Source organism: Capricornis sumatraensis, chromosome 5, assembly GCF_032405125.1.
Source record: "Capricornis sumatraensis isolate serow.1 chromosome 5, serow.2, whole genome shotgun sequence".
NCBI classification, from domain to species: domain Eukaryota; kingdom Metazoa; phylum Chordata; class Mammalia; order Artiodactyla; family Bovidae; genus Capricornis; species Capricornis sumatraensis.
This window is the reverse complement of record NC_091073.1, coordinates 43037815-43052440: the sequence shown is the minus strand read 5'-3', so window position 1 is coordinate 43052440 and position 14626 is coordinate 43037815. Positions and strand designations below refer to the sequence as shown.

The 14626-nt window shown below is 40.3% G+C and overlaps 1 protein-coding gene across 7 annotated transcripts in view; it reads right to left on the bottom strand.

Annotated features, from left to right (window-relative positions):
- Window positions 1-11645, bottom strand: part of CACNA2D1 (calcium voltage-gated channel auxiliary subunit alpha2delta 1) — a 526060-nt gene extending 514415 nt beyond the window's left edge. For all 7 annotated transcript variants that reach the window (XM_068973034.1, XM_068973032.1, XM_068973033.1 and 4 more), the window contains exon 1: window positions 11551-11645. In XM_068973034.1, coding sequence (XP_068829135.1) covers window positions 11551-11645 — 95 coding nt within the window. The remainder of the gene's footprint in view (window positions 1-11550) is intronic.
- Window positions 11646-14626: the final 2981 nt, after the last annotated feature.

The window sequence follows — 14626 nt, the reverse complement described above, 5'->3', positions numbered from 1 at the left end:
CAATAACTGAAAGATAGCTCTGAGTAATTATTAGTGTCCAGCCATTCTGCAGGTAGAGACATCAAAATTAGTTCCCGCAAACTGTGACTACCTATGGAAGAGAAAAAAGAGTAGAGTCACAAAATGGAAATAAATATGCACCCTGATTCTCCTCTTCTCTTGTTACAGACCACAAGGGTAGTTTTTTCACACTGCCGTGGGACCAATGAGATCAAGACTGATTCTTAGATCTGCCAGCATTTGTGATCCTAACCATTCATTCAGTCATCTCAGAAACTCAGAGAACTGCTGAGATAGCAGTTGCTAGTGATTTTTCAGACCTTCAAGAGACCTGAGATGCCTCTGCATGGGTTGACCAGGGACATGCTCTGCTGGAATATTCTATCAGTGGTTTGCTGTGTTATCAAATGCACTTTTTTAAAAACAATCTTGTTTCAATTCAAATTTCCGGCCTCTGCTAAAGAATGGACATGGGGTTGGGAGGTGGAGGGAAGCACAGGCAAAGCAGGGCTGTAAACCAGCTATAAATTGTTCCTGCTGCTGCTGCTAAGTCGCTTCAGTCATGTCTGACCCTGTGCAACCCCATAGACGGCAGCCCACCAGGCTCCTCTGTCCATGGGATTTTCCAGGCAAGAATACTGGAGTGGGGTGCCTTTGCCTTCTCCATAAATTGTTCCTATCTGCCAAAAAATCTATAAGTGAATAATGGTAAATTGCCCCAAACAAGAACTATTTGCTTTTTTTGTTTGTTTGTTTCCTCTTCCTTGATGTTTATGAAACATCTTTCTATCATAAGCATATACACTTATTAAAACCAATGACATTTTGCAAAACTACAAGGATCTTCAGGATGATCATCTCTACTTTAAAAAGAAAGAAAAGAAAAAGAAACAAACATTGCTGTGTCCAAAGGAAACACAGTGACATACTAGAGTCTTGTTACTACCAAGAAAAGAATAACTCTGGTCTGTATATCTCAAAATGTGAACATTACTAATGTGCATTTATTACATTTCTGAATGTCATGTCTTCTTGAGAATGGAATATATAATTTGGAACAATCCTCCAAAAACATCTCCAGTTTATTAAAAGTGCATCTATCCTATATTCCAACCAACTGTTTTAATTCTCAGGGCTGTTTCATATTTCAAAAGTTACTTTGTAAGACATTGTTTTTAGTCTTGATCCCTTTCTCACCTGCCTTGGTCAGAACATTCACCCATCAATCATGGCCTCTCTCATCCCTTCCATCTCTCTGCCATTTGGTCTCCTCTGATATGCTCAAGTTTCCCTCTGGTAACACTTATTTAGTTGTCTCGACAACCTCTCCCATCCAGCAGATGCCTTCTTATAAGAACTGCCTCTTCCTCTATCCATGGTACTAGCAATTGGCCTGTTGCAATGCAATACCTCCTAACGAGATTTGACCAGGATGTGAGAAGTGACCCAAACTGAGGCAACCAAAACCTTTTTAAATCCCATCTCCTGATCTCAAATGAATGGGCTATTGATGACTATCTGACCCATATTCAGATTACCAACACATCGTCTTTAGCAGGCTATGTTTTGGACTAGGATTCTAGTCTCAAGCTGGTTCAAAGTTTCAATGGGAAAAAAAATGTCCATTCAACAAAATGAGCTCCAGGAAGCAGATAAAGCCTTAGCAGGGAAAGGGAAGAGTAACGAGTCAAAGAAAACCAGAGGCTAGAAAAAGAGATGAACCTGATAAAAACTCTACCCCTTTCTGCAACTGGGGGCATATTCCTTCTGCTGATTCCCATGGCTGAGCATCCAATTTTGCTACCTTTGAAAAATATTTCTCTTTTTGGTTCAAGATACTCCTGTAGTTTTCTACCACCTGCAATCCCAAGTAACCTATTATAACTCCTACTCTTTAAGCAAAACAAAAGGAAGCCAAATCCCTTCCATCTTCCTCTAAAGTTGCTATCACTCTCCCTTTCCTCACACTGCCAAGTTCCTTGAAAGAATCTGCACTTGCTGCCTTCATATGCTCACTCTTCACGGCTTCCCTGGTGGCTCAGACGGTGAACAATCTGCCTGCAGTGCGGGAGACCCAGGTTCAATCTCTGGGTCAGGAAGATCCCCTGGAGAAGAACAGGCAACCCACTCCAGTATTCTTGCCTGGGAAATCCAATGGACAGAGGAGCCTTGCCTAGGAAATCCCACGGACAAAGGAGCCTAGAGGGCTACAGTCCATGGGGTCACAGAGTCAGACATGACTGAGCAACTACCTCACACACACCAACTCTTCAAGGCACGGAAGCCATGCTTACATCCAAAACATGCTACTGAAATTGCTGTCATGTCAGCAAAGGTCTGGTGACTTCCTTAAAGTGCCCATTGTCGACCTCTCTGTAAAATGAAACTGTAGATCAAGATTCATCTTTTGAAACTCACAGTGCTTATCATGCTGCTGCTGCTGCTGCTAAGTCGCTTCAGTCGTGTCTGACTCTATGTGGCCCCACAGACGGCAGCCCACCAGGCTCCCCCATCTCTGGGATTCTCCAGGCAAGAACACTGGAGTGGGTTGCCATTGCCTTCTCCAATGCATGAAAGTGAAAAGTGAAAGTGAAGTCACTCAGTTGTGTCCAACTCTTCGCGACCCCATGGACTGCAGCCCACCAGGCTCCTCGGTCCATGGGATTTTCCAGGCAAGAGTACTGGAGTGGTTTGCCATCGCCTTCTCCCAGTGCATATCATAAAAGATACTAAATAGGTATTTTCTAAGTAAATGGAAGGGTCCATTTTCAAAGATACTCATTTTGCCTCCAAATCCCCTTCAGATAGGTATTTCTAAGAGCTTAATAGTCGTCTCTAGAGATGGCTCAATGTCAAAATGCCCAACAGCAAGCATGTTACCTCACTCACCATCAACTTGCTATTCTTTCTTCATTACCTTTTAAAGAGCTTGGAGGACTTCTCTGCTGGTCCAGTGGTTAAGAATCCCAGGGACATAAGTTCAGTCCCTGGTCCAGGAAGATTCCCACATGCCATGGGGCAAGTAAGCCCACACGCCACAACTGCTGAGCCCACATTCTAGAACCCATGCACCACAGCTACTGAAGCCTGTGTGCCCTAGAGCCCATGCTCTGAGACCAAAGCCTGCGCAGGGCAACAGAGAGTAGCCCCCACTCACCACACCTAGAGAGAGCCCGCGGACAGCAGTGAAGACTCGGCACAGTCAAAACTGAATAAAACTTAACAAATAAAGACTTTAGAGCCGTCTCTAACACTCTCTCTTCCTGATTCCCCCAACCCTATAACCAACAGCACCTGGATATGTGCCTCTACACTGCGTTTCCCGATTCCCCCAGCCCTGTAACCAACAGCACCTGGATATGTGCCTCTACACTGCGTTTCCCGATTCCCCCAGCCCTGTAACCAACAGCACCTGGATATGTGCCTCTACACTGCGTGTCCCGATTCCCCCAGCCCTGTAACCAACAGCACCTGGATATGTGCCTCTACACTGCGTGTCCCGATTCCCCCAGCCCTGTAACCAACAGCACCTGGATATGTGCCTCTACACTGCGTGTCCCGATTCCCCCAGCCCTGTAACCAACAGCACCTGGATATGTGCCTCTACACTGCGTGTCCCGATTCCCCCAGCCCTGTAACCAACAGCACCTGGATATGTGCCTCTACACTGCGTGTCCCGATTCCCCCAGCCCTGTAACCAACAGCACCTGGATATGTGCCTCTACACTGCGTTTCGTCCCTGCTTTGCTTTCCCACTGCCACTCTTCGTCTTTCGGCGTCTCTCTCTCTAGGATGCTGCAAGAATCTACTAACTGCTCCCACTGTCCCTTTGAATAATGGTCCTCTTTAATCCATCCTCCACATATTATGATTTAAAACCCATGATTTTTATTTTTAATTACAGAGTCTTAGGATGAAAACCAAATTTGTTTGAGAAAACAGAGCTGGGCTACCACACTGCCCAACTCCCCTTCAGGTCATGTGAGAAGGTAACTCTGATGCAAAAACTATATAACCTAGCCTCAGACTGATGGTTCAGTCTCAACCTCTCTTCACGCCCAGGAGTCCCATGCCTGACGTGAAACAACCCATGGGTACTTCTTCACCACCCTGTGTGTTTTTCCTGGTCATGCTCTGTTAGATTCCACTGCTGCACAGGCAGCCTGGAGTTGGGAATGTCTTCCTTGGGTATGCTCTTCCTCAATCTGGACTCCCAGCATGTAACTCAGTGAAGTACATAATTTGCTCTGGATAACAGTAACTGCATTGATTGTTGAATTAAATTACATTTGATGTCAAAAATCTGTGAAGTTGTTAAAAGAGACAGCATATATCAAAATTATTCTTAAAATATAAGATGTACTATGTATCAGAGGTCTAAATAGTCTTCAGTGTACTACCTAGAAGCCTATAACCTTCAAGATATTTCATTTCTTATAATCTAGCGGAAGAAATTTACTAAGATAATTTTCTTGATTATTAGTATTTAAGCTTTTGATAAAGTATTACACCAATGTCTTATCCAATGAACCCCATTTTCCCAAGGCTCTATTAAAAAATAAAAGAATGTTTAATTGCTTCTATTTTTTTAAATCTAGACAATTTTATCATCTTTGGTTTCTCAGGTGAAATTCCAATATATGAATATTTACGTCAGTATATTCAAATATGTGAAGTAAACAGCATTTCCAGGATAACCAAGCTCACATGGAAAATGCTGGGTGGGAGAAGAAAATAAAACCAAATAAAATAATCAACAGCCACCTTTAGCATCTTTAATGTAATTTCACACCTCATATATCTAAGGGTTCCTTTGTCTGCCTCCACTTAAATACATACCATTCCTCACAGCATATTCACCACAACGCCTTTTGATTACTTTTTTAAAACATATTTTTTTTTCCCCTGTATGCCTAAGTGCATTTATTTTTCTGAGTCATTCCTCCTTTGATCCTCAAAATAAAACATTATTAATGTCTGACAATCCTTTTATATAGCCTGACAGTATGTACCTTAGTCAGAGAACAATCTCCACAGCTCTTCTCACTCTTTCTCCAATTATTCCCAGAGTATATAGGCAAATGTCAAAAGCAACAATCATCCAAACCATCTGACAATTCTGATGAAAGTACTTATAATGTATCACAGATTTATCTATGCATCGAAACCTCTAAACAATATCCCTACAGAGAGAAAAATCTAGTAGTAAAAGGAAGTCCCCTGCAACAGAGAGTGAAAATTCAAGTCTGAAGGACCTAAATTTAAGGTCTGGTTACAGGTAACCTGATGGAAAACAAATCAAAAACTTTTTTCTCCAATTGATTTGACATTATGTACAAATAAAAATCAAGTATGACTAATACTAATTGTGTTGGGGGGGTGGTAAGGAAGAGAGAAAGAAAAATTGGCAACTAATTATCTGAATAAAAGAATACAGGAATTGTTTTTCATAATTTGCCAGGAGACTACTGCAATAAAATTTTAAGTACTCAGGGAAAAGAACTTCAGATAAACAGATTATTCCCAAGTCTGAATCATTTAAAATGGGCAACACCATTATTTTCCATTGCTATCATTTCTAGCTTAAGTTGTTCTTCCATTTATGATATAGAATTTTAAATGTATCCTAATTTTTTAAATCCAACAGAAGCATATGGTTAAAAAAAAAATCAGCAGAAGCAAATGTTAAAATAACATTGAGCCAGAAATATCCCACATTCATATTCAAAGAGACCTTTAAATATTGCTTCATACATAACAGCCTGATTCTGTATTATTGAAATTAACGGTAAAAGTGTGCCAGTTTGTTGAGGCCACAATGTCAATCTTTTCCTTAAGATCTTGTTAGAATCTATGTAAATGGCAAATTTTAAAGGAGCAATGGAATTCAATTACCACAAATTACATAAAGCCTATAAGAAAGAAAAGTTTAGGTTTTACGAACAAAATTTTAAAACCTGTGCACATTTATCCTTCAACTCTAAAACATGGTGCGCCAAATGTTTAATTCTTAAAAATTTCATGTATCCTATATCTAAGTGGTAGAAATAAAATTGCTTAGATGCAAAGACCTTTTAATAAGCACTCAACAGTTCAAGTGCAATAGTCTCTTCCTCCTTTTGTTTTGTCTAAAAGACAGTAAGCTTATCTTCAAAACCGCATTTCTTTTGTCACTCATCAATTGTGTTAATAACTTGTCTAACAGGACCTGAACATTTTGAATCGTTCATCTGATTCTCTTCATGAAATATTTTTAGATGCTGCTGTTATAACATTATTCTGAATGAGATTTACTCCCTATGAACAGTGTGGACTGGCAGGGAGCTTTCAGCATGCACCTTTGTTAATAAACTTATCTTACTGAGGTTCTTCTACTCTAATAAGCCACTTGAAGAATTAAGAAAAAAAAAAGCGGGTGTGTATACACACATATGGAGATAAATAGATAAAGATATAGACAGACATAAAATACTATGTATTAAATACAATATTATAATAAGATAAACTATACAAATTATATAATGATGCAATGCTAATACATTTTAAACCCTCAAAAAAAAAAAGGTGGTAATACAGTATTTTTCACAAAGTGCTACCATTTTCATCTCAATTGACACTGAAGTCAATCATTTTTTTTTCCTTAAACTCTGTAAACAATAATGACACAGTAATTTCCAAGTTTTGTGCACACAGAAGAAAACAAACCATATGTAAGCTACATGGGTGACTATCTCGGTGCCGTTTCAAGTTTATTGGAAAGCCACCATATGAAAGCCTAGGGAACAGTGGTAGTACAATGCATAAATAGTCCAGGAAAAGAAAGACTGGCTGGCACAGTGTGACACAGTGCCTGATACATAGCATGTGCCTTAGGTAAACATGCAATAGATGTCAGAGAACAGAGATCAGTTACACATTATCAGCAACTTACATGCTTTTTGAAATCCTATGACAGACAGTTCTTTTATTACAAATGATGGAAGCTGTCACCTGAATAGCAATGAAATGTTACTTTTTAGAAATACTGAAACAAATTCTGATTTTTTTTTCCCCAAACTTTCATCCAAATACGCTCATGTGAGGGTTGATTATGTCCACACATGGAATACACTAAATGAAATCAATAAACAGGATAATTGCCTAAAATATTTCAATTTAACGTAAATCTCCACTTTAAGGTTCTCAACAGCTTGAAGACACACATTAGGTGCAAGATATGAATTCAGAAGAACAGATTACTTTCTTGGATATTTGCATCAGTACTGAAAACTAACAAGAAATTTCTGTGTATGTGTTGTATATAGTGATACTTCAGAGAACACATTAATTAAATAATACAGTGATTGGGGGCAGGAGGAGAAGGGGACAACCGAGGATGAGATGGCTGGATGGCATCAAGGACTCGATGGACGTGAGTCTGAGTGAACTCTGGGAGATGGTGATGGACAGGGAGGCCTGGCATGCTGCGATTCATGGGGTCACAAAGAGTCGGACACGACTGAGCGACTGAACTAAACTGAACTGATGGACATAATTTCTGTATTGATTTTAAAATTTCTAAGTGCATTGTTATTTCTTATGAATATATACTTTTAAATATAAACAGTAAATCTGAATACATAATTTGCATGTGTTATTTATGTTCTGCAAACCTTACAACGTATCAATGTAGGAGAAACATTGGAAAGTTGTCTACAAAGCAAGATTTCTTTGAAGGAAGAGAATGGTAAAATTTTACCTATTTTCACAACGAACAATTTGCTATAGTCTCTGTCTGATTTTATATTTCTTTTTTAAATTAAAATTGGTGAAAGCCAAAGAAAAATAATAAAGGCACATTTTATTTCCTTTTATAAACCATAATAAGCTTAGATTCTTGTACCTTTCTAAAATGTTTAGACTATATTCATTTCAACCTGTCTAATGTATATTCAAATGCCAATCCAAACAACTACACATATACCCACTAAATTTAATATGTTACAACTTATCTGGAAAAATGTATCTATCGTTGCATACTTTAAAGACACACCTGTGGAAAAATACTGTCATGTGATGAAGCTGATGAGAACAAATCAAAGATCTGAGAAAGGGATTTATTAATGTTCATCGTTTTTAGGTTTTATTTTACAATCTAATATATTAGCTCATATTTTATCATAAGGTACATTTTGTTCTATATATAGTATGCAAATTAAAATGGCTAAGCCCAAATAAGAATAATTATATCACTTCTAATACATGAAAAAGATATCCAATCCAATGAAAATATTTTTTAATAGCCTTTAAATATAAATTTGTCTCATAATATATAAAAAATGTATAAACTAAGTAGTTAAACCCCAAGGTACTATTCTTTTATGAGATGCCATATTTCCTATAGATCCTGTAACTCTTACCAATATATTTATCCCATTATATAGTTTAAATATATTAAAAATCCCCATATGCCAATGGGCTCTCAGCCACTTATTATGGACATACTGGCATTTTGATATGATGAGGTAAAAGTTTAAAATGAACAGTAGTTATAACTATGTTTCTTTTAAAAAAATTGGATTTGTAAATAGATTCTAAAATTAGAACTGACAATTTCAAATTAACATTACAATACTGGTTACCATACATAATACTCTTTGAGTTTTAAAATAGAAGTGTTTTCACATATGAGCCAAATTATTTCTAGAACAAGGGAGAACTCCCTTTTAGAAAACTACATTTTAAACTATCAATATAACATGTGCATACTGTAACATGAAAATTATGTATTTTCCATTTATATACAAACCAATATGCATGACGTGGCTGCAACCATATGGCATATTTATGTTTCACACCTTACTAAAACAATCATTTCCAAAAGAAAAACCTAAACTAGCAAAAGAACTGTATCAAAATTCCTCCCCTTGCCTGGAAAAAAAAAAAAAAGCTATTTTAGTGTTAATTCTTAGAACAATTTAATCACTATTTTAATTCAGAATATGCTATATGAGAATGTATGTTAAACCAGAGAAAACTGAAGAAAATATGTAAAATGTTTATGTTTTTATAATAATATTTAAGCCCTTTATTGTAAAAATTCTAAAAAACAAAACAAAAAACTTTGTATTACTAAATCAGATCCCACTCCAATGAGTGCATAATTAATTTTATACTGTTAGTGGCATATTCTTCCTCTTCTGTTAAAAAATTTATTACATTACTGTTTTCTGGAGAAACTAGACTGATCAAGAAAACCAAAAGAATTTACTAATGAAAAATGTATATAGACAAGCACAATAATTGTCTTTAGTGATGCTATAATCTTTGTACTGAGTTTTTAATGAACTTGGAATTTTTTCCAAAGATTGAGATTTATCCTCATAAATACACCATATGAACTCTTTGTGCAAGAAAAGCAAATGGCACTGCATCATGATATAATTAATGCTACACTTTTTTTAATTTCATAAAGTTTATTCAGAAATCTAACATGAAGTACATCTTCCTCAGAAGATAAGGAGAAATGACTGACTTTTCAAATTAATAATTAAAGATGCAGAAGCTTTATAAAAATAGTATTTCCTACAAGACACTGATATATACAAAATCTTTTAAGTCTTTTTTTACCAAATAATTAGTTTCAAATTATTTGAAAATATCTCAAATTTTCATTGTTAGAAAATAAATTTAAAATCCTTTGAAAGAAAAGAAATTGTGGCTTTCTAATTCCTATTTTTGCCAACTATTCACTTTCTTTCTTATCTTTAGTGAATTTCTGACCATGAAAATTTAGCTATTTTAATTTTGGGAAAACACTTACTGCAGCTGTCCTTCTTACAACAAGAATTTTTTACATTAATATTTTACCATGGTCTGTTCAGGAATAAACGACTGTATTTTGTTGTATCTTTAAAAGTCATAGTTTTCCCCTATGGTGTGATGATGCATTCCTCCAAATGATAAAAATATTGATAAACTGCCAGTTAAAAATAACACTTTAAAAATCTGTAAACACACACTGACTCCTTTTTAAAGGGTCACTTTTTTGACACAAAACGCAAGCGACTCACTTCAGTTTTCAATTTATAGGCCAAGCTACAAAAAGACTTAAAAAAGAATATAAGTGTAATTTCTTAATCTTTAGTGTAATTCTTACTCTTTTCATGTTTCAAAATATCCGCTTGGAATATGCTGCCAATTAAAAGAAGATCTACAGATGGCATTTACCCTTTTGCTTCATAACAAAAAGGATCTGCTATTATTTTTACGGAAGATTATCTAAAAAAGAACATGACTGTAAATCATGACAAAAATATTAGACACTCCCCTTCTCCAGGTTAGGATGAGCATTCTTCGGGTTCTTGCACTGACACCTAATGCAATAAATACTTTAAGCTGAATCTTAAATAACTGCAGGGTTTCAACTAGTGAAGCTTTAAGGTCAGTATCCACCAAAAACTCCAGTTTTCAGCACTCTGCCAACAAAGGACAGCAAATAATTCCCAACAGCAAAAATACCGGGAAGGCTACCTTGGGCTTTGTTTTTGTTATGTAAAATGCATTAAAGTGACTCATCCACTTACCATTACCTACGCTTACAAGCTTTAAAGTAGCTTCAACAACCAAAATAAATGCTTTCCCAGAATGCCTAATAGGCTATTCAGCACATTTAAAAATATGTATATATTTTTATGTGCCACTGACTTTGATTCTTTTCTCCAACACGAGAGAATTATTATTTTTCACTCCCTTCCTGCCGTGTGACTATACAGCTACCTTCAAACACTCTATTTCCAGAACAGCAGCGAGGTTTTCTTAAGCTATTTTAGAAATGTTAAAAATAAGAAAAAAAATTGCAGGAGACTCTGGAAAACGCTCAGTCCCTCCCCCCCAAGGAATAGAGGGTTCTATTCATTCTAACAACAGGAACCGCGTGTCTGCCGACACTGTTTCAAATAGAGGGTGAGGGAGGTTGGATGGCAGGGTCTCAATTCCTGCGAGCCCCTGGGGGTGGACAGCACCCCTGCCGCGAGGGGCAAGCACTCCTCATATCAGAAAGGCTATCAAGTGCGCCCAGTAATTTGGGACCTAAACTAGTTTGGATACCACAACAATTAGCATCTCAGAGGCCAAGTGCGAGAGAAGTCCATGCTACCCAGGCCAGCCTGCAGTTACTTATTTGCAAAATGCCCTACCCAAACACAACTTTTTACTGGAGTCGGTTTGATGAGAGCGGGTATGTGGCTGGAAACTTTTTCCCACAGTGCAGCTAAACTCTTTTAAGTCCAAGGAATCCTTTTAGAGATCGGCTGAGGTGCCGCAAGTCGCCAGCAGACCTTTCCTGGGACAGCCCGGCCCCGCCGAGGATCCCGAGACGCCGGTTCCGTGCGCATTCCGGCGAAGAGCCGCGCGTACCTCCCGCTCGGCCTCTCCAGATCCGAGCCCGGCTCGCTCCCCACCCCCACGGGCAGAAAAGCCCCCTCAACTCGGGAACGGAGCCCCCGTCCTACTTCCAGGGCACCTCCTGGCCCGCACTCTCCGCCCTGCTGGCCCGGCCCGAGCACTTACGTGACGGCCGAAGGGAACGGCTCCTCCGACGAGGGGCCGATCAACAAAGATTGGAAAAGTGTCAGAGTCAAGGCCAGCAGGCAGCCAGCAGCCATCTTCGCGATCGAAGATCAATCTGGCTTCCCTCCGGAGCCGGGGGAAGGACCGGTGCTGGAAACCGCGGGAGGAGAAGGAGCAAGGTCCGCCCGGACTACAGGCGTCTGCGAGCCGGCGCGGCCGAGGCTGGGGCTGGGGCGCGGGCAGGCGTGGGGGTGCCGCAGCGGCCAAGGCCGGCGCGGGGGAAGGGGCGGCGGGCGGACCCACTAGCGCGCGTCGGCAGCTCCGCGCCGCAGCTGCCTCGCCTCAGCCGCCATCAAGGGCGACTTTGGAAACAGACCTGGGCGAGCCCGCCGGCGCTGGCGCGCTCTCGCTCCCTCTCGGTTTCCTCCCTGATTTATTCCCCCGATTGCCGGGGAGAAGGCGGGGGGCGGAGGCGGGGGCGGAGAAGGGGTGACGGCACTGGGGAGGGTGGGGGTGGCTGCAGGAATGGGGGAATGGCAGGCGGAGAGACTTGTGGCAGAGAGAGAGGCTTCGTCTGGCTTCTCCCGGCAAGTCAGAGGGAGGTGGCTGGGGGTGGACTGCGGGAGGGCTGGGCGTCAGAGCGCTCGGGCGGAGACGGGCAGGAGCGGCCCTCCATACAAGGCAGAAAGGAACTCCCAAAGTCGGCGCCGGCTTGCTCCCGCCACCCGGCGTGCGGAACGAGAGCGGGGCGGGCCCCGCGGAGCTCCCCGGGGACCGCTAGCCGCTGGGTGGGTATCCACAGGGAGCCGGGGCTCCGGGCCAGCACTTGGCTGGCGTCTTCGGGGGTTATTTTTCCCAGGCAGGCAGTGTTCCCCCGGCCCTTCTCTCAGGCGCAGAATCCACTGCCTGCCTGAAAATCGTGGGGGCAGTGATTTGACAACGAATGTAGGAGGGGTTTATATTTGCATTTTAAAACACCACTTTTGACTCCCTACCAGGTGGCACTATTTATTTGCCCTGGAGTGCCAGAGGCTAGAGCCTCGGGCGAGGCTGGGTGCCAACTGTGGCAGCGCGGCCCGACGCCCAGGTACCTCTCACCTGGCAAGACAGAGCAAGGCAAGACAGACCTGGCAAGGTCCGGGCTGAGAACAATCAGAGAAGGGCCGATGCTGTAAAATCGTCCTAGTCTGGCCATGTGTTAGGTAGGACCGAGGGGTGGAAGGACAAATTCTATACCCGAGGAGCACCGTGCCGCGAGAAAAGCATTGTGCTACTTCCAAAAGTCCCTCAAATGCCCTGGTCTGGCCTGTGGTCTGCCCTGCCCTGACAAGGTTGCTGCGAAACAAGTTCACTTGGTCTGGATGAAGGCATGAAAAGGGTAAGCAGAAACAGGTGGCAGTTTGCGAAACGCGCCTAAAATATGGAGGAGGAATTGAGGGAGAGAGCTAGAACAGCACTGCAGTACAGACTAGTTTCACCTGCATCCGCAGGCAGGCGTGCCCAGGCCTTCTATTAGAAAAAACAGGTGGGTCTTGCGTAGGCCTCTTGGACCACACAGGCTTCCTTCAGGAAGAAGCTGGTGCGCCAGATGAAAAGGTTTCCCTGAACACCTTAAATTATTAAGCCCCCTCTAGTAGTGTATTAGAGCACTTTGACACCATTTCTGATTGGGGGGAAAAAAAAATCACCATCCTGCATATACCTAAAAGTTGTCATTATGGGGAGGACCGAGATTTTTAATTAGCCCTTCTCTAGTTTCTTGAGATTATGAAAACAGAAAGACCCTTATTAATTCGGAATTGATTTGCCATCTCTCTAAAAGCAATCTGCTCAAACAGAAGACTATTAATACTTAATAGCAACATTTTAAAATGTGATGTGATTTTATGATTCTTGACCCAGTGATGATGTTTCCTTCCTCCTAACCTCTCGTGTTTGTGTGTGTGTGTGTGTGTGTCCGCGCGCGCCTTGTTTTCTTTAATTCTGTACGTATCTATCTTGCTCTCTGTTTCTTTCCTCTTATTCTGAGTGACCTCACAAAAGGCACCCCACCGTGACTTAACTTAGTTTGTTATATGCTAAACCAAAAGAATGTGGCCGCAGGAGCAAGCAAATGAGCGATGAAGTGAGATGGGATGGAATAGGACTGAGAACTCAGCTCACAAAGATAGTTTATATAACCATAGATAGCTTTCCACTCCAAAATTAGATAACTAAATAGTAAAGTCCATCTTTTTTTCTTCCAATTTTTAATGATTAAAAAGCAAATTTTCTTCCCCAGCATGGGGATTAAGAATGGCAGAATCAGATGCCCCTTACTGTCTACATGATATGTTGGTATAATAGCCATACTGCAGAAAAATATTTTAATAAATTCTGAAATAATTATTTCAATAATGACTTCAGACTTCCTACTATGGCACACCATTTCCAATTTTATATCTTTAAGAGAAAGAGCTTAAGGAATAAAAGAATGTAATAAACTTCTCGAGAAGGTAGTCAGCCTTCATTATTAACTTCCTTGGCCTTTGAGCCAAATCTCAATTCCTTTGGATCACTCTGATGAAACACCGTGTTTTCTCATTTCTGAAGCTGTTGAAGAAAGATATTACATCTACAATTCTTTCTGATGGGGTTGATTGTCAACTGTAAGCCTAAATCATTGCTTAATCCTCTGTTGTGTTAATTGCTTTTTATCAATCTAAACCTTTTTAATGAAGATATTCAAAATGTGGCTTTTGTTTCTTTCCTAAGAAACTAAACCAAGGCCATTTTCACAATACAGCATTATGTGTCAATTGATTAACCATAGCAATTCTATAATGTACAGTTTCTGTCTGGTTCTGTTATTTTGGAAAATTTCATGAAGATTAGATCATAGCCTATCAATTTTAATAAAATTTTGCTAAGTCACCAAAATTTGCCATTCAAGATAAAATGTTTATATTCCATAAGGATTGATGATAAAACTTGAATTATGGGCTTTACGTGAGCAAGATGTAAGAAACCAGTATCTACTATTCATTTAGGAGGAAATATTCTAAAAAGAAAGTAAAGATTAATGAAAAGTTAGATG